The 25,354-nt window shown below is 42.4% G+C and overlaps 1 protein-coding gene across 3 annotated transcripts in view; it reads right to left on the bottom strand.

Moving 5' to 3' along the window:
• gpat2 (glycerol-3-phosphate acyltransferase 2, mitochondrial) overlaps positions 1 to 25,354 on the bottom strand; it is an 86,771-nt gene that overhangs the window by 13,349 nt on the left and 48,068 nt on the right. For all 3 annotated transcript variants that reach the window (XM_058070388.2, XM_078789636.1, XM_078789637.1), the window contains exons 3-17: positions 22,967 to 23,073; positions 21,882 to 21,977; positions 21,251 to 21,330; positions 17,207 to 17,317; positions 16,733 to 16,855; positions 16,263 to 16,362; positions 12,827 to 12,960; positions 12,070 to 12,169; positions 10,791 to 10,970; positions 10,220 to 10,312; positions 6,210 to 6,292; positions 5,005 to 5,132; positions 4,841 to 4,911; positions 3,977 to 4,137; positions 3,189 to 3,292 (exon numbers count right to left, since the gene is read on the bottom strand). In XM_058070388.2, the coding sequence (XP_057926371.2) occupies positions 3,189 to 3,292; positions 3,977 to 4,137; positions 4,841 to 4,911; positions 5,005 to 5,132; positions 6,210 to 6,292; positions 10,220 to 10,312; positions 10,791 to 10,970; positions 12,070 to 12,169; positions 12,827 to 12,960; positions 16,263 to 16,362; positions 16,733 to 16,855; positions 17,207 to 17,317; positions 21,251 to 21,330; positions 21,882 to 21,977; positions 22,967 to 23,041 (1,639 nt within the window). In that variant the 5' untranslated portion in view covers positions 23,042 to 23,073. The remainder of the gene's footprint in view (positions 1 to 3,188; positions 3,293 to 3,976; positions 4,138 to 4,840; positions 4,912 to 5,004; positions 5,133 to 6,209; positions 6,293 to 10,219; positions 10,313 to 10,790; positions 10,971 to 12,069; positions 12,170 to 12,826; positions 12,961 to 16,262; positions 16,363 to 16,732; positions 16,856 to 17,206; positions 17,318 to 21,250; positions 21,331 to 21,881; positions 21,978 to 22,966; positions 23,074 to 25,354) is intronic.

Genomic DNA, 25,354 nt, shown 5'->3' with positions numbered 1-25,354 from the left:
ATCATCAAGAACTTCAAGGAGAGAGTTGAGAAGAAGGAATCAGCCATGTCTCTGAAAGTTGATGTAGCTGCGGGATCGGGCACCACCAATCAGGGCACCACCACTCACTCTGGAATGGCAGCAGGCAGCTGTGAGTGTATCTGCACACACAGTGAGCTGAAGACTTTTAGAAGGGCACCAAGAAGCCACTTCTCTCCAGGAAAAACATCAGGGACAAACTGGTATTCTGCAACGGGTACAGGTATGAATCCCCTCTCTGACTGTTTTGGGGCGTTCAGAAGAAAAAGCTTGTCTGGAGAAGAAAAAGTGAGAGTTGCCATCAGTCCTGTGTCATACAAACAGTAAGCATCCTGAAATTATTCATGTGTGGGGTTGCTTCAAGGGCAAAGGAGTGGGCTCACTCACAATTTTGCCTGAGAACACACAGCCATGGACAAAGAATGGTAAAAACAAACAAAAAAAAAAACAGCCTCCGAGACCAACTGACTGAAGAGCAATGCTTATTCCGGCATGACGGACCACCTTGTCATGAGGAACAAAACAACATTTTGGCTCCCCAAACCTTGGTCTTCCTCGCAAACAGTAGAATGCTGTAGTATAAGCGAATGGAGGGTGGAATGAGGCATGTCCTAAAACAATCTTTATTATAGCAACAGAGCTGAGTGTGCATATTTTAGAAGGCTGGCTTGTATGGGATGTTAAGGATCGTCTTTATTGTTGTAAATGTTTTCCCAGTTACGTAAAAGTGCACTGGATCTGTATATTGAGAGGTGTTTCTAGTGCCCTCCCCCCCATCTAGATTAAATGCAAAGTACTAATGTGTGAAATAATGCAAACACCTTTCAATATAATGAATAGATATTGCAGTTCTATAACCACAATAATAAACATAGTGATAAAGTAATAATTTTAAAGTGAGCATTACAATCTATGCATCTTTGCAGAGGCAAAACATGTTTCCGGTGAGTGAGTATAGTTAGGGTTATTATTTTTAGCATTTGAGGTTAGAACCAATGTTTCATAACCCATAAAGCAGCACATAGCTGCTGCCCACAACCTTCACTTCCTCCACTAAAATAAATCATGCCGACATAATGAATCATGCGCACAAACCATTATCAAAAGCAATGGAGCTTCCCTGGAAATAATGTGCTTCAAAAGCGGCAATTGCTGTCATTTCTTAAAAGTTTTAACATCTTTTAAGTACAAAGGATCTTTCTCTTCTCCTTCTGTGAGTACTGGGACAAGACAGGCTATATCTTTCACATCTTTTACATTGTTCAGACGAGACTTTCCAGCAAGTGCATCTCTTCAGACAATATATTAGGCTTCCAAAGCTGAGATTAGTTTTTGACACCTACAACCAGGCCGGGTAAGAAGATCTTGCAATGTCTCGGTGTAGAAGCAGTGAGGGACTGAGAGAAAAGACACGAAGGCTCAAAAGGAACAGATTAACTCTCTAGGACCAACTGTGGTGGATCACTCCTCCAAGAGACAGATGACATCCAGGCTCTGAAAGACCATTTTCATTATTTGACCCATCTGCTTGAAAAAGAAAAAATGTGAGCAATCTACTCCAAAGTAGTATGGCACAAGTGTAAAGAGGATCAAACTTGAGCCGGCAGCTACAGCATGTACGTGGACCAAGATTGTGAAGCATCCTTTGACAGAGTAGCAAAGCTAGATTAGGTGGAAGTGAAGGTGGAATGATGGTTTTGTAGAAACCAGTTGGGCTTATCAAAACAGCCTGTTGGTGAAAAATAAAGCCAAAAAAAACACTCTTTTGCTGGTTTGACTGAATCACTGAAACATGCATTAAAACACTGACAATTCAGTGGCCGTATATTTGATTTGTAAAAGGACATTATAGGTGTCAGTAATGGACGCTAGATACAGTATATATACAACATACACAGATTTATGTTGTGTTCATTTGTGCCAGATGCTGTCTTCACAACATTATTAAGTCAATATTTCTTTCACATCTCTGATGTGACATGTTTTTTTTTTTTTTCAAGCTGCTACACCTCTCCTGAAGTCTTTGGGGAGACCCGCCTCACACTGTGAAAGGTTTTGCATAATTTAAGCCATTTCCACATGAATATGGATTTTTTTTTACTCCACTCCAGTGTTAAAAAAATATCCACACACATCAGTGGACTTTTCAAAACAAATCTCTGTCCACACAAAAATATTTACCGGCTGCCATGCACATGTTGGCCAGCTGATTTGATTCCACATTATAATGTCTGTTTGTCAATATCGTGAGATATTAGATGCACCATTCGTTATCTTTAAAATCAACATTCACTTACAACAAACCCAGGAAACAACATACATATTTTTAAAAATATTTTTTATATTATATAATATTTGTAATAAGTATGTCTACCACTGCATGACATGAAATCAGCACACTTAACTTAATAAATTGTGTTCTGTTGTTAAATACGTTTTAAATACATGAGATAAGGGTGCACATATCTTATGACATAATACAAAAAGTTCTGTTTTAACACCGAAGCCAGAGTTACATAAGGCACAATAAAATATAGGTTTTTAAAATATAGTTTTCAGTGGATGTGGATGGTGAAATCAAGCTCTGTTGTGCTACTCACATAAAGTCCACCGCCTTGGACTAGCGCCACTTTTGTTCAGTCTTTCACAATGGCCATGGTAATGAGAACAGTGAAGCATAACACAACAGCCCTATTGCAGAGCATAAACTTTTGCCAAGGCAGCCAAGTTTACTAATAATGCTATTATTCTGCTGAGATGGCAGAAATTCAGAATGCTGACTTTGTCCAAGTGTAGAAAAAAAAAACCATTTTCATGGATGACTGACTTATGTAAATCTCAACAGATCTTACATAATGACAGAATACCACTGAAAAAACGAGAAGAGCGAACTGCAGAACTGCAGTTTGACGAATGACAACTGCGTACATACTTGGTGGCTGTTCATGAAAAAGCACATTGGCACAGTCTTGTGCTTGTTATATCTCAAACACTTTGAATATTAAGCGGTGTAACTTTAAATGGATTTGAAATCCTGCCATGGCAACTGTCGGGAGTCACAGCCAAAGCCTCCCACGAACACAAAGATGCAAGAAGAACATAGGATGACTTTTGGGCTTAAATGAAAGTTCTATCATCTTACCAAAATACACGCATGCAAAATCACTCACCGCCAACAGCTTCCGAAATAAAGGCATGTGTGACGATCTGGGCCTGCTGGTTGAGGTGAAGCGAGGCAGCAAGAGTAGGACGAGGCACAACTAATGGGTCTTTTCTAGAGGCAAATGAAAAGACAGCCAAGAAAGTTAAGAAATTACCTTATTTTCACAAATATTATTATGCTATATATTATATACTATTATGCTACACACCATAACACGCACAGGAAGCTTTCTAGATCTTCCAGATTCTGCACCTCTTTCTACAGTGTTTGCATAAAATTCCTGCTTCCGACCCAAACGGTCTGTTTAATTTACTCCACCCCCGCCCTCCTCTGGGTACACCCATTCCTCTGTGATCACACTCCTAAGCACACCCAAGGACTTTCGGATACGTACATCCACGTTTACTGAATGTAGGCAATCTACAGCAAATATAAGCCCATTCAGCAGTGGACCTCTGTGTTAGAAAAAAAAAACCTGTAAAACCGAGCGTGAACAAATATGGTGTGTATGGTGAGATAAAATTGGACACACAACACTGCAGTGTGATCACCATGTGTATATGACTCAGTAGATGCTGCTGTCTGGATTAGCAATATAATCCCTTCGTCCATGTATGACTCATACATGGAGGTCGTTTTTTCTTTTCGTCATGGAAAAAGAGATGTGTGTAATTGCTTAAGTGAATGCCACACCTGACTATTAATTAAAACCTGGCGTCTATTGAGTTGAGGTCAGCTTTTGAGGAAATACAATGACTGCCATATTCCCCGGTAATTGTTTTCTAGATAACAAACCTTGACGGCGCGGCGGCTATGATGAGATGAGGAGAAAGCAGAGCAAGGGAATAGTGGACAACCTCCGTTAATCTACCCCCAAAGCCGACATCTTTGTTCCTGAACAAGAGCTCCTCTGTAAGCCAGGCCACGTCGCGACACAGGACTGACACGCTCACACCCTGTCAAGGAGAATGACGGGTAAGATTTGTGCCAAAAATGAGTTGTATTCTACACAGTAATAGTAACTTATAGTATCAATGTGTCTACCTTAAAGAAATGACCTCAGTCATTAAGACATACATTCAAATTGAGGCAATAAATTGCACTCTGCTGTTTTCATAGACGGCGGGCGAGTGGTTAGCGTGCAGGCCTCACAGCTAGAATGGCATGAATGTGAGTGTGAATGGTTGTTTGTCTATATGTGCCTGCGATTGGCTGACCAGGGTGTACCTCACCTCTCACCTGAAGACACCTGGAATAGACTCCCGCGACCCTCGTGAGGATAAGCGGTAAAAAAATGAATGAATGAATGTTGTTAAAGACCTAGTCATCGATCCTCTATACAAGTGGAGATTTCTGCTGTCTTTTTTTTCAAGGACGTACTGTATTAATGCAGCACACAAGTCAAAGATGCTCTATATTACAGGACCAATCTATTGTTTTTAAGTACATACTGCAAAGTCAAAGACACAAATGGTGTTTTTAGGGATCTTCTGCAAAAATGTCAGTCCCTAAGTTTTGAACTCATGTCATTGATGGGCTAGCTTTGCCCTACAGTGTGCTAGTTGAATAGCCCTTAGAGGTTCCATTGTAATTAAATTAGATTTGACACTGGTGGATAAGATTGGTACTGGCACATATATGCAGGGAGGAGATATGCACCTTTTGGTGTCTGTACAACAGAAGACTGGACAGCAGACTGGTGGACATCACAGCCATGCAGGAGGTTGCGGCTGGGAAAGAGAACATATACCAACATGATTAAAACACATCATGGGGATTCATTTACAAACCAGCAGGATATACACGTACTATCGTGTACATACAGAAGATGAGGTGGAAAATAATGGCGATGTTGAGGTCTCTCTCCTGGTGGGTTTGCTCTTTGGGTCTAGGTGCATCGTGAGAAGGCAAGAGCCACGACATCTTCCTTTGACCAAACTCGGTCTTCGTCCTTGACGGAAAAATACACTCACACTTTTAAACAAAGGTGCCAATACCAAATGAAATGACAACATCTGTCACCTAAATGCAGCAGTAGAATGCTACCTTTCTCTTTTTTGCCATTATACAACACATCACAGTGTCAGTGTGACTCTACAACCCCCCTCCACTGTACAACACCTGCTCAGCAACAAACATTAAGAAAACACAGTGACTCGCTGGTGTACATTTCTCTCAGGAACAGCTTCAACAAGTTGAATACCCAACCAGGTGGCCAAGTCTGATTCAGTGGCACTGTTGCTATTTAAATGCACAATGAGTCAATGAGGGTCGCGAGGGTGCTGGAGCCTATCCCAGCTGTCTTTGGGCGAGAGGCGGGTTACACCCTGGACTGGTCGCCGGCCAATCACAGGGCATTGTTTTAACAACAATAGCTAAAACATTCAACTGTATTATTTTCAATGAGATGCACCAGTCATAATCACTTTCAATTAGATTTATGGATTTGCTGCATTTAAACTAAACCTCAAGGATTAGGTGATAACTTGTTTCGGGCTAAATTAGTGGGTTGTACCTGTACAGCTGCTGTGTAGCTGAAAGAACACACTGCAACTAGCTCTGCTCCCTGAGTGACACCAATGCGCCACTATAAATCATTTACAGTATGCTATTGCCACATTATCTGCATGTTAGACACAATGTAAGTGCCTGCCCCTACCTTGTTCATGTAGTCATGCAAATGAAAACTAAAACGTCTGTGATAATCCAATCTAACTATACATCCTCAACCATCCATCACATCCTACCGCATGTAATCATGCGGTTTTGTTTTTTTTTGCACACACACTCTCAGAAGAATTAACCATGTGAGTAGTAAATCTACTGTGCTGTGCCATGCAACCTCATTCAGGATGTTCATTGTGTTACCTGATCCACCAGCCCACTGCTGCAGGATACAAAGGTTTATATTCATTATTCTTATTTTCAAAATGCATAGAAAAAGAGTCAAGCACAAATATCATGGTCAGCTGACAATACAAACCTCAAATTGACTATTGCTTATACGTATATGTGTGGCCTGCCTTACCTGCTGGTAAGAATAACAGGCAGCAGCAGGTCCTGTAGAGGGCGCCATTCAACTACGCTGCACCTCCCTGATTCACACATCTCCTATTAAACACACACGTACACACAGAGAATCTATCAAAATACATCCTCAGAGTCATAAAGCTGTTAATCTATATTATGGTGAATTATGTGCTAAAACAGTGATTTATTAAAAATAGAAACTCTTATATTAGTGTCATTCAAATACATCACATGGCCGAGGTAGATACATTTACCTACACGTTACAATATCTCATCAACGTGAGATATTTGTCGAGTGCTTCACCTTGATACGTTTTTTCTAAATGCAAAATGAAATAAAAGTGAAATCATTGATCAACCAATAGATGCACTATGGTTGATAGACTGTATATACAGAAGATATTTCGTATTGATTTTATGCACTTCTCATACTTAGGGTTAGGGTTATACTGATACATCCAACAGATATTTACATGCACCACACCAGCATTTGAGAGTTCAGGCTCTGGAAGCAAACATATCAAGAGGTGCTGGACCTTGTTCTACTTTAAAGTTGTGGCAGAGGAGAGGTGGCGAGCTGGTGTGGGCTTATTAATAAACTCGTGTTTACGTAATCCCCGGTGGATGAGAGGTTCACTTCTCTACGCCTTCAGGTTGGAAAAAGGGTCTTGACTGCTGTTTGTGCGTAATGCACCCAGAAACCCAATTGTGGACACCAGAACTTAAGGAAACCGTCAAACAGGAATGGCTTATGGGATACCTGAAGCAGCTGACAGGTACCCGCAGGCCAACGGGCACTTTGGTATGGGAGGAGCTTCTGACTAAAATTCCAACACCTCAGAAAGGGAAAGCAGTGCCCGGTCCACCCACGGAGGCCTGCTGACTTAAACTGGGCATATAATACTGTAGGAATACTTCAAAGCCCTTCTCAATCCCACTGACATGCCTTCCGTAGAGGAAGCAGAGTCTGAGGATACCAACGTGGACATGTCCATCACATGTGTCGAAGGTAGTCATAAAACTCCTCAGTGCACGAGTTTCACCCTGAAGTATGGCTCTGGATGTTGGGGTACCATCTTGGTTGACACGTTGGGATCGTGGTACCTCTTTATAGTAATGGTGACTGGAGGGTGTATTCAAACTACATGGGCAATGACACTCCTCAACCTCCCTAGGAAGGTCTATTCCAGAGTGCTGTAGAAAAGAACGCGATCATTAGTAAGGACGCGCAATATTTCTTTTTCAAGCCTGCTTCTAAAGACCGATACCAATAACTGATGACCTTTTAAAAACAAAATTGATTAACTGTTGTTTGTTCACACCCTGAGGTAAGAACGACTGAAACGAAGTTGGATTTGACAAACTGTACCTTTAGATTTGTCCTTACCAATAATCATGACATGACGACTCATTACAAAATAGTCCTTTTGTATGATGAAATCACAGATCCCGTTAGCTCTCGTGTTGTCTCTAGCAAAGCTTTTAGCACTTCTCAAACGATGTGGCGAGAGAAACAAGCCATGGGCTTCGTAGAGATGCTGAGATTTTTACGTGTTGAAGCTTTTATTCCCTCGTCACGAAATGTTGGTAGAGCTCTCAGAGCACTTGCAAAATGTCTTCCTATAAAACAGTGAGAAGTCCCACACAATCGACGCAATGTTTGTTTACAAGTGAACTCAACGGAGCTTACAACAGGCCGTTTGCAGCATGTCACAGAAAAAGGAGCTCTTCATTTGCTTATGTAATCAAATTACTTATCAGGCCAATAATTATCATGCACCCCTAATCAGTAGTCAAACCTAGGCTACAGGATGTGCAATGTGGTTTTCCACCTGATCAAGGAAAATTGGACCAGCCTTGCAAGTGAAGTGGAGGATGCACAGGAGTTTGCTCAGCCTGCCCACATTCTTTAAGGACTTGGAAAAGGCATTAGACTCACTCTCAGGTGTCCTTTGTGGGGTGTTCCGGATGTACGGGTGTGGTGGCAGGTTATCACATGCAATTCTGTCCTTCTACAACAGGAGCAGGCAATAAGTCGAGCTTGTTTGCAATGAACCAAGGCTGTTCTTTGTCACCGGTTCTATTAATTATTTGTATGGACAGAGTTTCGAAGCAAAGTCAAGCCACTGAGGGTCTACTTAATGGAAGTGTTAAGCTCTCTTCTCTGTTATTCGCGCATGATAGAGTCCTGATTAGGCTGTGACCTTCAGTGTTTGGCGGTTTGCAGCTGAATGTGCTTCCCAGTAGCTTCTGGGATCAGAATCTGCATGCACCATCCGTGTTGCGAGTTAGGTCTTGCCTATGGTGGACAGGCGGATCGGCGCAGCGTCTGCTGTTATAATGCAGTTGCTCTACCGAAACGTCGTAGTGAGAGAGAGAGAGAGCTGAGCCAGAAAGCAAAGCTCTCAATTTACTTATCAAGCTATGCTCCATCTCATCTATGGCCACAAGCTTAGGGCAGAGACCAGTCCTTTCTGTCCTTCACTCACTGGCATTGTATTTATAACAAAGTAGACTTGGGCTGTTTACCTGTGTCAAGGTACTGTATCTCATGGTAAGAACAACTCGTAATTTCAAAACCACCAAAATTTTTGTCATACCGTTGCAATTTGAGGGAAAGTGGAGGTCCAGGGTGGCCTCTACGTGCAAATACTTTGTCACATACAGTGTTATTCCTCATAGTCGGAACTTGGCTTCGATGTGCTGAAACTACAGGCGTATGTATGCGTGTTAGCGGTGCCGGTACGGACGTGTCGCTGTAGTCAGTCGACAACTGCATTTTGTTACTTTATTACTTTTTTATTGAATTGACTTTGTATATACTTTATTGTGTCTTAATTGGATTCCACCCCCCTTGTGCTGTCCCTTCTCAACTAGCTTCTCGTTTGGTGGAGGTCTGCGCTCCCAAAGTGCTTCTCTTATTTTTTTATTTATTTATTTAATATATTCCACTTTCATCCTGTTCTAATATAGTGTTTAAAATGACTGCTTTCTCTTTTAAATAAAGTTATTTCTAAATGGCTCACTGTAGAGCTGAATTTATATTGTGAAACCGTGATAGAATTCCATACTGGTCTGTTAAATGCCTGTAACCAGCTGTACAAATATCTGAGCCTGACATATCCAACAATTATTTACATGCATAACACCTTCATTTCTACCTGTAAATATTCCCACATTTGCACTTGGTGTAAATATTCCTGTGTTTGCACTTGCTGGTTGTGTACCATACCCTGTACAAGTACAATAAGGGAGACACTAATCTCAAAATCTCTTATCTTCTCAGTCGCCATCCGCTTCATATGATACTTTATGTGATTTTGTCAAGTCTCGACCATAACTTTGGTGATTAAACAGTTCATAACTCATATCCTTATGAGGGAGAAAATGTAGACAGCTCTTCATTTTAGGGGTCAAAACCCACAGAAGATGGAAACCACTGCTGCAGAGAATCATGAGCATTCGACTAGACCAGGGGTCGGCAACCTTTACTATGAAAAGAGCCATTTTACCCAATGCCCACTGAAGAAAAATAGCCTGGAGCCGCAAAACATATAGTATGTTTAAAACAACATTGGAGGGAATTTGGGGGTATCAAAGTAGTTCAGATAAGAAAAGACGAATTGGAGTACTCTTGCTAGTTTTGGAGATAAACTTACATAAATGTATGTGTAAACTACTGTAAACGTAAAAACAAGTTCCCATGCCGCTGTTTTTAAATTATCTCGAATTTATTTTTTAGATTTGTAGGTAAGTATTACTTGTTTTTCTTCATGTACTGAACTGGATAGCAGTCAGAACTCACTCAGGATGCATTCATGGTCTCAGACAAAGTTGGATTTTTTAAAACTCATTACAAAAGACGTGCATTTTCCCCACTCGGGTGTTAAAAATATTCAAGAATCGCAAAGGGAGCCACAATAAAGAGGCTGAAGAGCCACATGCGGCTCTGGAGCCGCAGGTTGCTGACCCCTGGACTAGACGATACGCTCTTGAAGCTGTGTGCACCTTGAGAGAAAACGGTTGGGCCAAATGGATCCGAACAATTCCTTCTGGTTTCCTCCAAAAAAGCGACAACAGCCACCGCAACAGCCAGCCAACCTGTGCAGGAGACACACTTCATATTTCAAGTGCATGACACAGAATCGTGGCAATGATATCGTGAGATGCCGCCATTAGGAGGCACATTATGTGGTGCCGCTAATGAGCAGAGTGTATGATGATGGAAAAACAGTCACACATAGGGAGTGTATCTAGGGGGACTGCGTGTACAGTATGATGTGCACCCTGAATGATGAGGTGTGAACCGTTTTATGGCAATTAGCCGAAAGTTACGCCTACTCTCAGATAACAGAGGGCAAAAGCTTCAGGAAAAGCATCAGCATCATGTTTCAAAATAACATGAAATCCTCACCCCAACAAACGACTGCCAAAAGCCAACACTCTCAAAGTTGTCTGCGCTTCCATTGCCAACATTTTAAATGTAGCCTCCAAACTAACATTACATTTAGAGACAGCTTTTATAAAATGGCCTTCTGGGATGGTTGAGAGAGTGTGATGTGTGTTTACAGCCATTTACCTGCGTGTGTGTCTCTGGCACACGGTCATAGGAGATGCCTACAGAGACCAGAGTGACATCAGGGACAGATCCGTCTTTGATGAGCTGCCTGATGCGAGCCAGCCATTGCCCCCCTTGACCAGACTCTGCAGACACACCAACACTTAATGGTTGGCCCTCGTGTAGTAGCTCACGTACTAGCTGAAGATGGAAGGAGAGAAAGGCAGAGAGAACGATGGCACAGGTGAAGGTCTTGAAGGTCCTCACAGTTGGGAGCAATTAGCATGAAATGCCTGCCATGCATTTTTAAAGCATACATTAGCCAAACGACAGGTCAAGGCCTTCGGAGGAGGACAGGAAACTGTGTTTGGGGCAGCTGAGGGACAAGAAGTCAAAATGTAGACAGCAAATTGGATAAGTAAAGTAGACATAAAAGGCACTATGGGAGTGATGCACAGGAAATGAATATTACATTTCGTTAGAGCAGCTGCTAAACTGGAGTGCAGTCAATATAAGGTCTATTAACACTGAAATAAAACCAATAAACAATCCAATATGTATGTATAAAGAGAAAAACAAAATGGTTGTGGCATCTCTCATAAAGAAACCTGAAAAGTACGTTTCACTCAGGTTGTAGCTTTGTGGATTGATGACAGAGAAAGTGCTTTTATGAAGTTGTATCGCAATATATTGTTCTTAATAAAGCTAGTTACACCTCCAAATGAAACTAATCCTCAGATAAACTGATACAAAGCATGAAGGGTTTTGTACTAGACACAAAAATAGAAAGAAAATGTTAAAAAAACAACATGGAGGGGACGCAAGTAGTGAGCGATGATGGGGAAGAAACTAATTATGAATCGTGAATACATTTAAACGATGGCTTTCATTCTGATTGAGGAGCTGACTGTGTAGGGATGAAAAGAACAACTGCACACTAAGATAAATTACATGGCCAGGTATCTGTGCTGAACCAGCAATTTTACAACATCACAAGTATGAAGACACTTTTCACCAGCAAAAGGCATTAGCATTATACTACGCTGATTCATGACCGAGACCTTCATTTCCATTCACTTATGAACAGGCGGTTTGTATGTATCAAGACACGCAGCTAATAAGGAACCGCTCCAGTTGTCAGGCCGGAATAGATTGTGCGGCCAAAGCGGTGACTCAGAGGAAAGAGAATATAAGTAGAAGACGACCATGCAGAAAATGAGACAAATTAGGGGAGAAGCTCATCACTGGGGAGAAAAAAAAAAAAAAAAAAAAAAAAAAAAAAACAACAAGTCACACTTACAGAGGTCATGACAGGTGAGTATATACTGTCCATTTCAGCATCCTGCTCTGTTGCTGCAAATGGTGGCAAGAGGATCACACCAACTTTCTGTAGGATCGATCTAAAGGATTAACATGAACATTAACCTTTTTAGTCATTTCACACACACGACATCACCAGACATGATAAGCAATCAAGATTAGGGATGGGCATCATAACCGATTAATCGATTAAGTAATGCTGTAATACTTGGCACTGGTTATTGATTGTGGTCAGCTATGGGCTACATCCCTTTTGTAACTTCCGCTATGGCACAGCAATTCCTGGCAGCACTAATCGGTACTGGCATGGAAACAAAAGTCAGTCTTTGCAGAGAGAGGCATTGATCTCATTTTCTGATGTTCCAGCATTCTCCAAGTGTGAATGGCTTCCATTTTTTTGAAAATATCTTTCAGCGTTACATTGTTTAATAATTTCCCAAACACATAGGTAAGCCAGTGTCACTGGCAGTGAAGGAAAAGGAATATGTCCATTCAGAATTACACTATTTTTTGACAAGATTTTTTCTTGTAAGGGACGTATTCATGGTTATGAATAGCTTACAAGACGGCTTTTTCGTCTCTCTTTGCACACACTGGCCCCACTGCCCCTTCCCTTCATCCAATCAGAACGTGGTGTTAATGCATTCAAGGACTTGCGGCGAGTCGGATATTTCAAATTATTTAAAAAAAAATGCACAAAAGAAAAAATCTGCATCCCTGTTAAATCAACGTCATACCTTAGGAAGGAGTTGTTGATTTGGACTGGACAAATTGTGTAGGGGACTCTCAGGTCGTTGCAGAAGAGAACCAGAGCGAGGACAGCGCTGTCCACCATGCTTTGACGCACGTACGTGTAGACAAGCCGTGATCCCTGCATTGCAGAACACAAGCAGCTTCACATAATACAGATTCTTCATGGGAAATTATCATCAAAGGTTATTTAGTTCAACAAGGTGTAGTATTGTCAGAATTAGGTGCGGAAGGACTACATTTCGGCAAAATTATCCTCTTTCAGTGTCTATACATATGTTACAACTATGCATCTCCATGGTTTAGTAGAAGAATGTATAACTATAATATATTGCGACAACTGTGAGATATTTTCGAGTCCCGCTGAACAGAATCTATTTAGTAGCAATGTAGAAAATGAAGATACCATTATCACACATTTGATTATAAGCAGAGACATAAAACATCTTTTCTGACTATGATAATGAAAAGCAATGAAAACAAGCAGGCAGAGAATTGGGAAGTGTTTTTAGACCCATTACAATAACCTAATTTTATAATGACTTATTACTCAGTTTATTATACTCTGCTTATCTAGGCACACACACGCACACACACACACACACACACATATATATACTTACTATCTTGCACATTAAAACCTACTTTTTTGTTAAAAGGAGAGGCAGCACTAACTGGAGCGGCTCAAGGCATACTGATGAGGCAGCCTACATGTCTCTATTGAATTGAGCCAAAATCTCAGTTCACTTCATTTGCTGTTTGTACTTTTGTCTGACAGCTCGTTCTGTGTCTGCTCCTAAGTGTGTTTTGCTAATTCCTTTCATTGGGAGTCTAAAACTGCATTTTCATTTTTCCTCTTATCGATGCATTAGTGGGATGACAACATTAGGAATTTAATGGAGAGCCTTATCCTAAAAGAAACAAATTAATGCCAGATGACTGTCAAGACATCCTCAACCACTACTTTACATTAGTTACTAATGACATACCGCAGATGAATGCCAATTAACCTCTCAGACGAAGCTACACAGCAAATACCTGCAGGGGTTACTGATTAGAGCTGTTAAATGGCATTAACAGCTGTGGCTGTAGGCAACTTCCTCATGTAGTTTTGTATTTAGTCCACAAGAGTGGACAGCATCCATCAGGTTTACCTCCTTCTGGCTGAGCTTTAAAAGGTTGGTCGTGCTACTCATGCTTTCTGAATCATTAGTAAAGTTAAACAATTAAGTTGTTATACGGAATGTAATGAGTTTTCAAATTCAGGAAATAACAGCTTCTTTCCAGTTATTGCCTGCTTCCCATTAACAACCCTGTCCCCTTTGTGTAAATAAATGCGTTGGCTATAATTACCTCACTTACGGTACAATAACTACCGGTTTCACATCATTGTTTTCCAAATGATTTAGGCTATTATGCTGTTTTGCGTTATTTACACTGAACAAAAACACATCTCACATCTTTCACAAGCTGAACTCAAAGACCTAAAACATTTTTTTAAGTTTACCAAAGGCGTATTTCCTCCAAATATTCACTCGTGTTACATATCAAGATGGTGATCAGACACACATCATACACCATGGCCACAATAAAAGGCCACTCCAAAATGTAAAGTTTTACTGTATTGGAGGTGGTGGTGGTCAGAAAAGTGCAGTGCAACAAATCTAATTTGCATGGAGTTGATCATGTTGTTGTATGTGACCCGTGCAATGTCGGTCCATTACTCTATGATGCTGGATTAGAAAGGAAGTGGAATAATTTGTTGTATATGCCAATCCATCGCATTCCTGACATGCTCAATGGGTGACATGTACGGTGAGTATGCTGGCAAGTATTGGGATGATTTCAGCACCCAGGAATTGTGTACAGATCTCCTTGCAACATGAGGCACACAATCTGCCATGTGCCCTGTACAGTAAAAACTGGGATTGATCCGGGAAGAGAACACCTCTCCAAAGTGTCAGATGCCATTGAATGGGAACACTTTGCCCACTCAAGTCCGTTATGTAGGGGGAACTGCAGTCAGGTCGAGACCCCGATGAGGATGATGAGTATGCAGATGAGCTTCCCTGAGACGGTTCCTGCCACTGTGCAGAAATTATGTTGCAGCAGCTGGGTGGCTGTTCTAATCTTGGAGGTCAGAATGCTGGATGTGGAGGTTCTGGTTGGTATGGCTATGTGTGAAGTGTTGTTGTGAGGCCGGTTGGCTGTACCGCCAAATTCTCTGAAATGCCTTTGGTGATGGCTTATGGTAGAAAAATGAACATTCAATTCATGGACAATTCTCCGGTGGGAATTGGTGATGAGAAACTTGAATCATTTCACTGACTTGAGTTCCTGTGAGTCACTCGTATAAGTGAATCGGGTACTCGAGTCGCTCAAGTCACCCGTCACAAAGCACATGCGCAGGAACTCAAACATACAAGTTCACAACTGAGTTGTAAATACTCAGTGAGCACCGATGAGTTAGTTAACCTCAAATCTTTGTGGACTACCCATGAGTTGAGCACCTGTTTGTCAGGGAAACTCAAGCAGTGTCGCAGCTGGGGTTGGAAAGGGAAAGGAAAATTGATTTGAGGCAAGGACGACATATATGTTGCTTTTTCTACAGGGCTAACACATTCATAGAAATGTAGTTAGAGGAACAATTGCACAATTAATGACATATTTCCTGGTTTCCATTTGTAACTTAGATAGGGGTAGAAAAATCGAGTATGCGAGTATGTGTTTTGAACTACTCGTTCATGACTCTCTCATATCTAGTGGGACATTCCTGCAGTCAGCATGTCCACTACACACTTCCTCGATATTTGTGGAATTGTGACATGTGTAAAACAGGAAATTTTGGAGTGGTCTTTTATTGTGGCCAGCCTGAGGCAAGCATCCACAACAATAATGCTGTCTAATCAGCCTCTTGATATGCCACACCTATGAGGATAGATTAGCTCAGCAAAGGAGTAGTACTCACTAAAACGGAACACATTTTTGAGAGAAACAGACGTTTTGTGTACACAGAAAAAGTTTTAGATCTTTTGAGTTTAGCTCATGAACAAAAACAAAAGTGTTGCGGTTCTATTTTTGCTGAGTGTATTTAGCCAACCATGTAATTAGAATTGTGTTGATGCCGTGGTTTAAAGAAAAACAATCATGAAACCAATTACATGTAACAAGACAAGTGAGAGAAATTTGTAAATAAATAAAAGACACACACTGAGATGGCTGGCAAAATTTCCAATCAAGGACCACCTTGAAGTAAAACTATGACTAACGCAAACCTCATACGATTATGTATTAATTAATTAATTTCACATCATAAGAGTGACAGAGCGAGTTGAAACAGTCATGGCATGAAGCTAGGCATGGTATTCCTATTTGATGATCTGAAAATAAAGTTAGGAGATCGTGTGCATGTGTGTACTGTACCTCTTCAGTGGCTCTGTGCAAAGCCACAAAATGGTTGAGGTTCACTTGAATACTGCCGAACACCGACGTAAACATCTTTATCATCAGCCAGCCCACACATCTAGTCACAAGCACAGAGTGATGGGGATGCAGACACACAGAAGAAAGAAGATAAAAATTTAAATTAATGGGTAATGAGGAGGAGAGTGGGATGACGCATGAAAGGCAATAATGGACAGACAGGGAGAGAAGTCCTGCGCTGGCAAATAATGCAGTGCAATCTTAAAAATTGCTTGGTATTATATGTTCTTCTATTTTAAGACTAGTATATTTTATAACAGTGTTTGCCATAGAGTGTGACGTGAGCTGCTTAATCAACCTTATAATATGTAATATTATAATATGGCAATATGCCTACATGCAATGTTGGTTTAAACTGGTCTAATTGAATGAGCCGGAAAATCATAATAGCCACACAATTAAAAACCCACCGCAAAAGGCTCGGGGATATGCAGGTATTAATCATGGGGTGGAATGATGAGAGCGGATGGAGCCGCCCTTGGCTGTCACCCCCCTCAGGCGCTTTAGGGTCTGCTGTGAGAGCCTCCCTCACCCTGCAACACAGCGAGCGCAGAGTTAGACAAGCAAAAGATCCCTTTCATCCTAAAACATTCCCTATTGGACAACATTAACCTTGAGTGAAGGGGGTTAGAAAAATGTTCAACTCAATTATATTGACAGATACAAAGTGAAGATACAGGGAAATATAATGACAGTCCCATGTTACCAAATCCATTCACTCTCTGGGTGAGTCACTTCCTTTCTTTGATTCTTTGTGTGTCTTATCTGTTCTCCTTTTGTTTTTCCTCTCTGGCCAGAACAGCAGGATCCCATTACATTTTCTGTTTGTTTCCCTATCATTTATTTACTCTCTTCTCCTCCTCCATCTCTGTCATGTCTGGTACCTGTTGCTCTGACAGACCCTCTCCTGCCTGCTGTTAACAGGACTTGGATCAACCTTGCGGCCGCTAACACACAGCAGGCAGCATAGCCTCTGCACTAGCCAGCCTCTGTACCTACGGAAGAAACAAAGAAAATATGGTTGTTTGTGTCTGTGGCAATACTAGTATTGGAGTCAACATAAAAAAAAAAAAAATCAACAATTACAGTAATCTCTCCTTTGTCACGCTTAAATAGTAGGTCCAGACCTATTATGCTAATTTTTCAACCCTTTGTATTCAGTTGTAGACTCCTATAGAGTAGCTACACACAATAATTATTCCAGCTGTATTTCCTTTGATTTGTGCTTCCTGCCAAAATGGTCTGTTTTATTATTCCACCCACAGCCCGCCTTCAGGCATGCCCATTCCGCTGTGATTGGTCACAAGTGTTTCCTAACTATGAAGGATATAAGGAAGTCCACACCTCTGTGATGTCACAAAGGAATGGTTTTACCACGCCTTTTCAAACCAAGCGTTTTGAGCCATCCTTAAGTTCTTTTAGGGCTCACTTCCAAATGCACAAACATCATTATCTGAAACTTTGGCATTGTTTAACACGAGAATACAACATTCTAAGTACAGTTATAGGCCAGAAGAGTGAAAAAAGCATAATAGGTCCCCTGTAATTTGGGCAAAACAAAAATTTTCTTATGCAAGTATTTATTTTACTAATTGGCTCAAGTCCCCCTCGTAGACCCACCACCTACGGGGGCAAGCATAAGGGTCCGGTGCAATGTGTGTTGGGTGGCGGTCAAGGGCGGGTGCGTAGGCGACCTGGTCTTCGGCGGCCAAATCTGGTTCTTGGGACATGGAATGTCACTTCGCTGGTGGGGAAGGAACCTGAACTTGAGCGAGAGGTTGAGACATTCCGACTAGACATAGTCGGACTCACCTCGACCCACAGTTTGGGTTCCGGAACCAAACTCCTCGAGAGGGGCTGGACCTTGTTCTACTCTGGAGTTGCTGCAGGGGAGAGGCGGCGAGCTGGTGTGGGCTTATTAATGGTGCCTCTGTGTTGGAGTCAGCCCCGGTGAACGAGAGGGTCATTTTCCTACACCTTCGGGCTGGGGAAAGGGTCATTTGTGCGTACGCACCAAATGGCAGTTCGGAGTACCCGGCCTTCTTGGAGTCCATCAGAGAGGTGCTGGAGAGCACCCCAGCTGGTGACTCCGTCGTTCTACTGGGAGACTTCAACGCCCATGTGTGCAATGACAGTGTGACCTGGAGGGGCGTGACTGGGAGGAACGGCCTCCCTGATCTGAACCCGTGCGGTGTGATGTTATTGGACTTCTGTGCGAACCACAGTTTGTCCATAACTAACACCATGTTCGAACATAGGGATGTCCATGAGTGCACTTGGCACCAGGACACCCTAGGCCGCAGGTCTATGATCGACTTTGTAGTCGTATCATCAGACCTGCGTCCGCATGTTCTGGACACACGGGTGAAGAGAGGGGCTGAGCTGTCAACTGATCACCACCTGGTGGTGAGTTGGATTAGATGGCGGGGGAGGATGCTGGACAGACCTGGTAGACCCAAACGAGTAGTGAGGGTGTGCTGGGAACGTCTGGCAGAGTCTCCCGTTCGTCGAGTCTTCAACTCTCACCTCCGGCAGAGCTTCACCTGCATCCCGGGGGAGGACCGGGATATTGAGTCCGAATGGGCCATATTCCGTGCCTCCATTGCTGAGCAGCTGATCGAAGCTGCGGCCGCAAGGCGGTCAGTGCCAGTCGCGGCGGCAGGCCCCGAACCCGATGGTGGACACCAGAGGTCAGGGCTGCTGTCAAGCTGAAGAAGGAGTCCTATCGAGCCTTGATGGCTTGTGGGACTCCGGAAGCAGCTGACAGGTACCGTCAGGCCAAACGGTTTGCGGCTTCGGCGGTTGTCGAGGCAAAAACTCGTGGAACGCGTGGGTGGAATTCGGTGAGGCCATGGAGCACGACTTTCGGTCGGCCTCGAAGAGGTTCTGGCAAACCATCCGGCGCCTCAGAAAAGGGAAGCAGTGCCCAGTCCACACTGTTTACAGTGGAGACGGGGGCCTGCTGGCCTCGACTGGGGATGTAGTCGGACGGTGGAAGGAATACTTTGAGGCCCTTCTCAATCCCACTGACATACCTTCCATAGAGGAAGTAGAGTCTGAGGACACATACGTGGACAGTGCCATCACTGTGGCTGAGGTATCTGGGGTCGTTAAGACGCTCCTCAGTGGCAAAGCTCCGGGGGTGGACGAGTTCCGCCCAGAATTCCTCAAGGCTCTGGATGTTGAGGGACTGTCTTGGCTGACACGTCTCTTCAACATTGCATGGAAGTCGGGAACAGTACCTTTGGATTGGCAGACCGGGGTGGTGGTCCCCCTTTTCAAGAAGGGTGACCGGAGGGTGTGTTCCAACTACAGGGGGATCACACTCCTCAGCCTCCCTGGGAAAGTCTATTCCAGGGTGCTGGAGAGAAGGGTACGACCGTTGGCCGAACCTCTGATACAGGAGGTCCAATGAGGTTTTTGTCCTGGTCGTGGAACACTGGACCAGCTCTACACCCTCACGAGGGTGCTTGAGGGTGCATGGGAGTTTGCCCAACCAGTCTACATGTGCTTTGTGGACCTGGAAAAGGCATTCGACCGTGTCCCTCGTGGCGTCCTTTGGGGGGTGCTCCGGGAGTACGGGATTGGTGGCGCGTTACTACGTGCTATCCGGTCCTTGTACAAACGGGGTAGGAGTCTGGTTCGCATTGCCAGTAGGAAGTCAAGCCTGTTTCCGGTAAACGTTGGCCTCCGCCAAGGCTGCCCTTTGTCACCAATTCTGTTCACAATTTTCATGGACAGAATTTCTAGGTGCAGCCAAGGTGTTGAGGGAGTCCAGTTCGGGGGCCTTAGAATCTCATCTCTGCTATTTGCAGATGATGTGGTTCTTATGGCTTCTTCAGGCTGCGACCTTCAGCGTTTACTGGGACGGTTTGCATCTGAGTGTGAAGCGTCTGGGATGAGACTCAGTACCTCCAAATCAGAGGCCATGGTTCTCAGTCGGAAAAGGGTGGAGTGCTCCCTCCTGGTTGGGAATGAGGTCCTGCCCCAGGTGGAGGAGTTTAAGTATCTCTGGGTCTTGTTCACGAGTGAGGGAAAGTGGGAGCGTGAGGTTGACAGACGGATCGGTGCAGCCTCGGCAGTAATGCGGTCGCTGTACCGGACCGTCGTGGTGAAAAGAGAGCTGAGCCAGAGGGCAAAGCTCTCAATTTACCGGTCGATCTATGTTCCCACCCTCACCTATGGTCATGAGCTTTGGGTCATGACCGAAAGAATGAGATCGCGGATACAGGCGGCTGAAATGAGTTTCCTCCGTAGGGTAGCTGGACTCACCCTAAGAGATAGGGTGAGGAGCTCAGCCATCCGGGAGGGGCTCAGAGTAGAGCCGCTTCTCCTTCATATCGAGAGGAGTCAGTTGAGGTGGCTCGGGCATCTAGTCCGGATGCCTCCCGGACGCCTCTCTGGTGAGGTGTTCCGGGCATGCCCAGCCGGGAAAAGGCCCCGGGGCAGACCTAGGACACGCTGGAGGGACTATGTCTCACAGCTGGCCTGGGAACGTCTTGGTGTCCTCCCGGTGGAGCTGGAGGAGGTGGCCGGGGACCGGGAAGTCTGGGCTTCCCTTCTAAGACGGCTGCCCCCGCGACCCGGACCCGGATAAGCGGAGGAAAATGGATGGATGGATGGATGGCTCAAGTCAACCACAAAACAGCAAGATTTACTTTAGAGTGAAGCAGCGAAATTCGACCTGCAATGTGGCGGGGACTGACTGTATGTTTGTTTTTGTTTTTTCAAAACTATTGATCAATTAAGTGTTATTTTTCAATATTTTAAAGTATTATTTTCCCAGTGGATATGATGAAATTCTGCAGTCGTACTTCTAACAAACCAGTTGAGCTTGAATGAACAGCGCCTCTATTGGCTGCAGGCAAGTCATGCACTCCAATTTTGCAATCGATTCATTTTTAATGGTCTATTAATGTAATCATTACCTCGTGTGAGTCTCATTGATATCAAGAATGTTGTGGAAGCCAAGGGAGGGTTTTTGTCCAAACTTCTTACTGTGGTTTGACTGAAAAAGCAGAAAGCCGACCAATAAATTAAATTACCCATTATAACAGAACACCATTAATCTTAGAACGCAAACTACGCAGGCCATTTAAGAGTTGCAGAACTGTCCACAATTAAGTACCGTAAGCTTTTAAATTAGTACAAAGGTTAGTTTCTTATTTGTATGTGGGTCATTCTCCTGATGGGGGTACCAACAGTGTGGCATAGCAAGCAAAAATGTTATTTAACCAATTTACATATTAAAATGAAGTATCACTTGTTCCCTTTCAGTTAATGACAAACGTTGGCAAACAACTGGTGTTTTATAAAGTAGTCCACACTGTTTGCACAGTTATTCAACGTGTTTGCAGTATATTTTTTTTATATGGTTATAGCTTCAAATCCCTGTAGTCTGTGCGTCATGCCCCCCTGAAGCAACTGCACCACTGCCGGTACCCCTTTCCGGAGTATCACCCATATAATATGATGCTGTCCGATAAAATTGGATTGGTTTCATTTGGACTTGTACAGTCTCGATCACAATTCTCTCTGTATTGTGTGTGACACACTTACGAAACTTTCTGGAGTGCACTGTTGGCAGCATTGGCCCACAGTTGGTCGGAACTTGCCCAACACGGGGACAGATGTTATTTTTAAAGCCCATGACAACTAAAGCATAAGAAAATAGAATTATATAGTACACACATGGAGTCATCATTACAGAAAACAATGGCAAACAAAATATAACCAAAATTTATATTAAATTAATGGTAAATGGTAGACATGTGTATAACAGATAGTGGCAAAAAATAATAATAATGTTTTTCTTCAATTATCAAAGTAAGTAAAATTGTAAAATGAATACCACCAATGAGTAAGTGCAGTGCAATGAAGCATTAGTTAGAATTCAGACTGATCCTGTTTAGGTACAGCAGGCTAATGAATCTCCAAAAATCAATTCCACTGATCAATGATAGTGATCTGAGAAAACAGAACACGCAACTGAATTAGTGTATTGCTGAGACAATATAATAAATAGACTACACCAGTATACATAATATATAGACTACAGATGACTGTAGTGGCATTCCTGGATCAAGTCATTGGTCTTTCAGTTGTATCTTTAAATGGAAAATAGCACAGAGAGAAGAAATAACACAAAGACAAAAACTTGGAGGGTAACATTTACAGTATAGTTTCATTATCAACAAAGCAAAATCAAATGAAAACGAAAGATTTGGAAAATATAGCAAATATAGCCTCTGTAGCCTCTTTGGCTTTTGTTGTTGTTGAGACATTCATTATTATCATGAGATGTGCTTGATTCATAATGCCTGCATTCACACTTGGTGATTCGATATGCTGCTCTGGACCAAACATTTGCTCAGCAATTACTGTACACTTGTATTTTTGTCTTATTTTTTGTCACGATTGGGCTGATTTTGTGATATATTTTGTACTTTGGGTTGAATGAACTACACCGGCACAGCAAATGCACCAGAGTTTATTTTAACTGAACCAAACACGACGACTGCGAATGCTCCCTTTGATGAAGCCGAAAGCAATGCATGCATATTTCTTGGTGAAAGTGAAGAGCAACGTGTTGGGAGACCAATGTATATGCATAACAAGGCAGCGAAGACAGTGAAAGGTCCTACAGCAGGTCTTTTATGTTGATTAGCCGGTGGAATCATCACGTCTCTATTTGACCCGCCATTCAACTGCTGCACCATGATGAATCCCACGTAGCCTTCAATGCAGTGATCTACCAAAACAAAAGATTGGAGGAAATTATGTAAATGGACGCAGCATGTGAGTGGGCAGTACTTTTTTTTTTTTAACTTTAAAGCATATTTTTATCTATATGCTTAAACTAACGCACAGAAAAAAAACAATCCGTGCATCCTTGTGTGGTCTCATAATCTCAGTGTACAAAACAAGAATTGTGTCCTCTGGCCCTCTGTAGGTAAGTGTTTTATAAGAGCACTCACCGATCTATCATTGTTTGCCCATAGATACGATTCCAACCAGCTAACCGGCACTCGTCCGCCTCCACCATCAGAAATTCTCTTCGTTTCGTCCTTGCAGGCAAAGAGAGGGTAGACTCTTACTGCCACTTTCCCTGCAGCTGTTTTGGCTCATTTCACTCAGTTGGAGGCAACTTTTGATTTTTGGGCTTGCAATGAAAGAACTACAGCACAACAGCAATCATCAGGTATAGCTGGGAAGGTTCCCGCAAGTGGGATATAAATTTGGGTTAGAAATTTGTTCAAAAGCAGGCTTCTTAAGCACATGTAACATATGGTGACATTCAATCACTATGTTTATGCCATGCATTCATTAGAATTAAGTAGAAAATCCAGAGAGGATAAGCGGTAAAAAATGGATGCATTGATATATTATTATTTTCCAATTTCAGAAATAACAGCTGCTTCCAATTAACGGTCCCGCCCTCTTTGTAGTTGTTAGTTAGAGCATTTACAGTATACACCTGACGACCCATGTGACTAGACTAGTATGATATGCTACTAATACTTACACTTATACTGTATCTATTAATATTAAGTACAGTGGAGGTGTATATGAATAGAATTAATTGACATGTGAAATTATGAAATAATAATAATAATTGTTACCTTGTTAATACCTTAATAATAATAACAAGGTAATTATGATTTGTTTGTTTCTGTAAACAAGTGATCAGATCAACATCAGTTGTTTTCTATTTTATAGACTCATTTACACTTTGGAATCTGTATTAAAACTTGAGCAAAGGAAAGAGTAGTTCATAAGAGATCACATAAATTCACCCAAAGTCATAAACAAAATGAACACCTTTAATAATGCAGATTGAAATTACAAGGCGTCACTTGACAGACGAATAATAATCCCAGGATACTTCACATGATCTCCTTATGAACCTCTTAGCGGTTACACCCATCAGTGAGATGAGTCTTATTAAGTTCAATGGAAGATTTTACATTTGGGTCTTTGTATCTCTCTCTGTTGATCCCACTCAGTCCCCATTACTTAGCTAATTGAAACCCAAGCTTGCCCCATAGGGACATGCTCCATTTCTCCTGGCTCAAGTTCCCACATTCATTATCAACTCCAGTGGGAGAAAATTCACTGATAAGAGGTTGGCGGGAATCAGTGATGCTTCGCAGGTGCAGGAGTTGATGGAGGGGATGTGGCAGCAAAACACCAAGTAAAGGGTATGAAACTCCAAATTACACAGTGAGAGAATAAGCAAAAGGCTCTAATGGGGTTATATAATCCACTTCCGAGAGGGAAAACACGACCACATGGAAACAACTATAGACTGCAGTATTCCAAGGCCAGGCCTGTGTAAAACTGAAAACAAAGAGGTTCATGCAGCAGACATGCTAAACATGCTAAAGTAGTGGTCATTTTGACATATACTCAACTTGAGATCACAGATTCCTCCACATGGTCGATCGTGATCGTGAATTATACCCCTCATCAACATTCTGCTTTATTGTGACCTTTGAAATGCCATATTGACCGAAATTTAAGACGCTCACAAAACAGTCTGAAAGACGGGTCTTCTTATATTCTGTACTCTATTCTAACACTGCAAATGCGCTCCTTAAAAGTACATCTTGTGATTTCATTGACTGGATAAACTGTGCAATATGAAAGTCATCAGTGGGCAACATTTGAATTTGAATCATTACGGATTCAGGTGCTTTTAAGAGGCAGAGTCATAAAAGTTGGCGTGGTCTACATGAGGGTGCTCACCAGAATTCTTTTTGGGTGAAATGTCTGAACTTCCTCTTGAATTTTTTAATGCACAGCCTTTGGTCCAACAACAAAACACCTGCGTGAACTCAAAGTGAACTGCGCACAAACTGATCTGATGCTGTCAATCAGCTATATAATAGGATTAATAAAATACAATGAATTAAATGTTTGCACTGATATTGGAAAATATAAAAAGGGATACATTTTGTCTTTGATTTGCCTTAAAAATAGTGATAAAAAAGTTATGATGAGAAAACATTTTTTTAAAGAAAATAAGGAAC

The sequence above is a fragment of the Doryrhamphus excisus genome, linkage group LG3 (assembly GCF_037039965.1).
Source record: "Doryrhamphus excisus strain RoL-2023G ecotype Guam linkage group LG3, RoL_Dexc_Guam_v1.1, whole genome shotgun sequence".
In the NCBI taxonomy this organism is placed as follows: Eukaryota; Metazoa; Chordata; class Actinopteri; order Syngnathiformes; family Syngnathidae; genus Doryrhamphus; species Doryrhamphus excisus.
The sequence above is the reverse complement of the archived record's forward strand: the minus strand, read 5'-3'. Positions and strand labels throughout refer to the sequence as shown.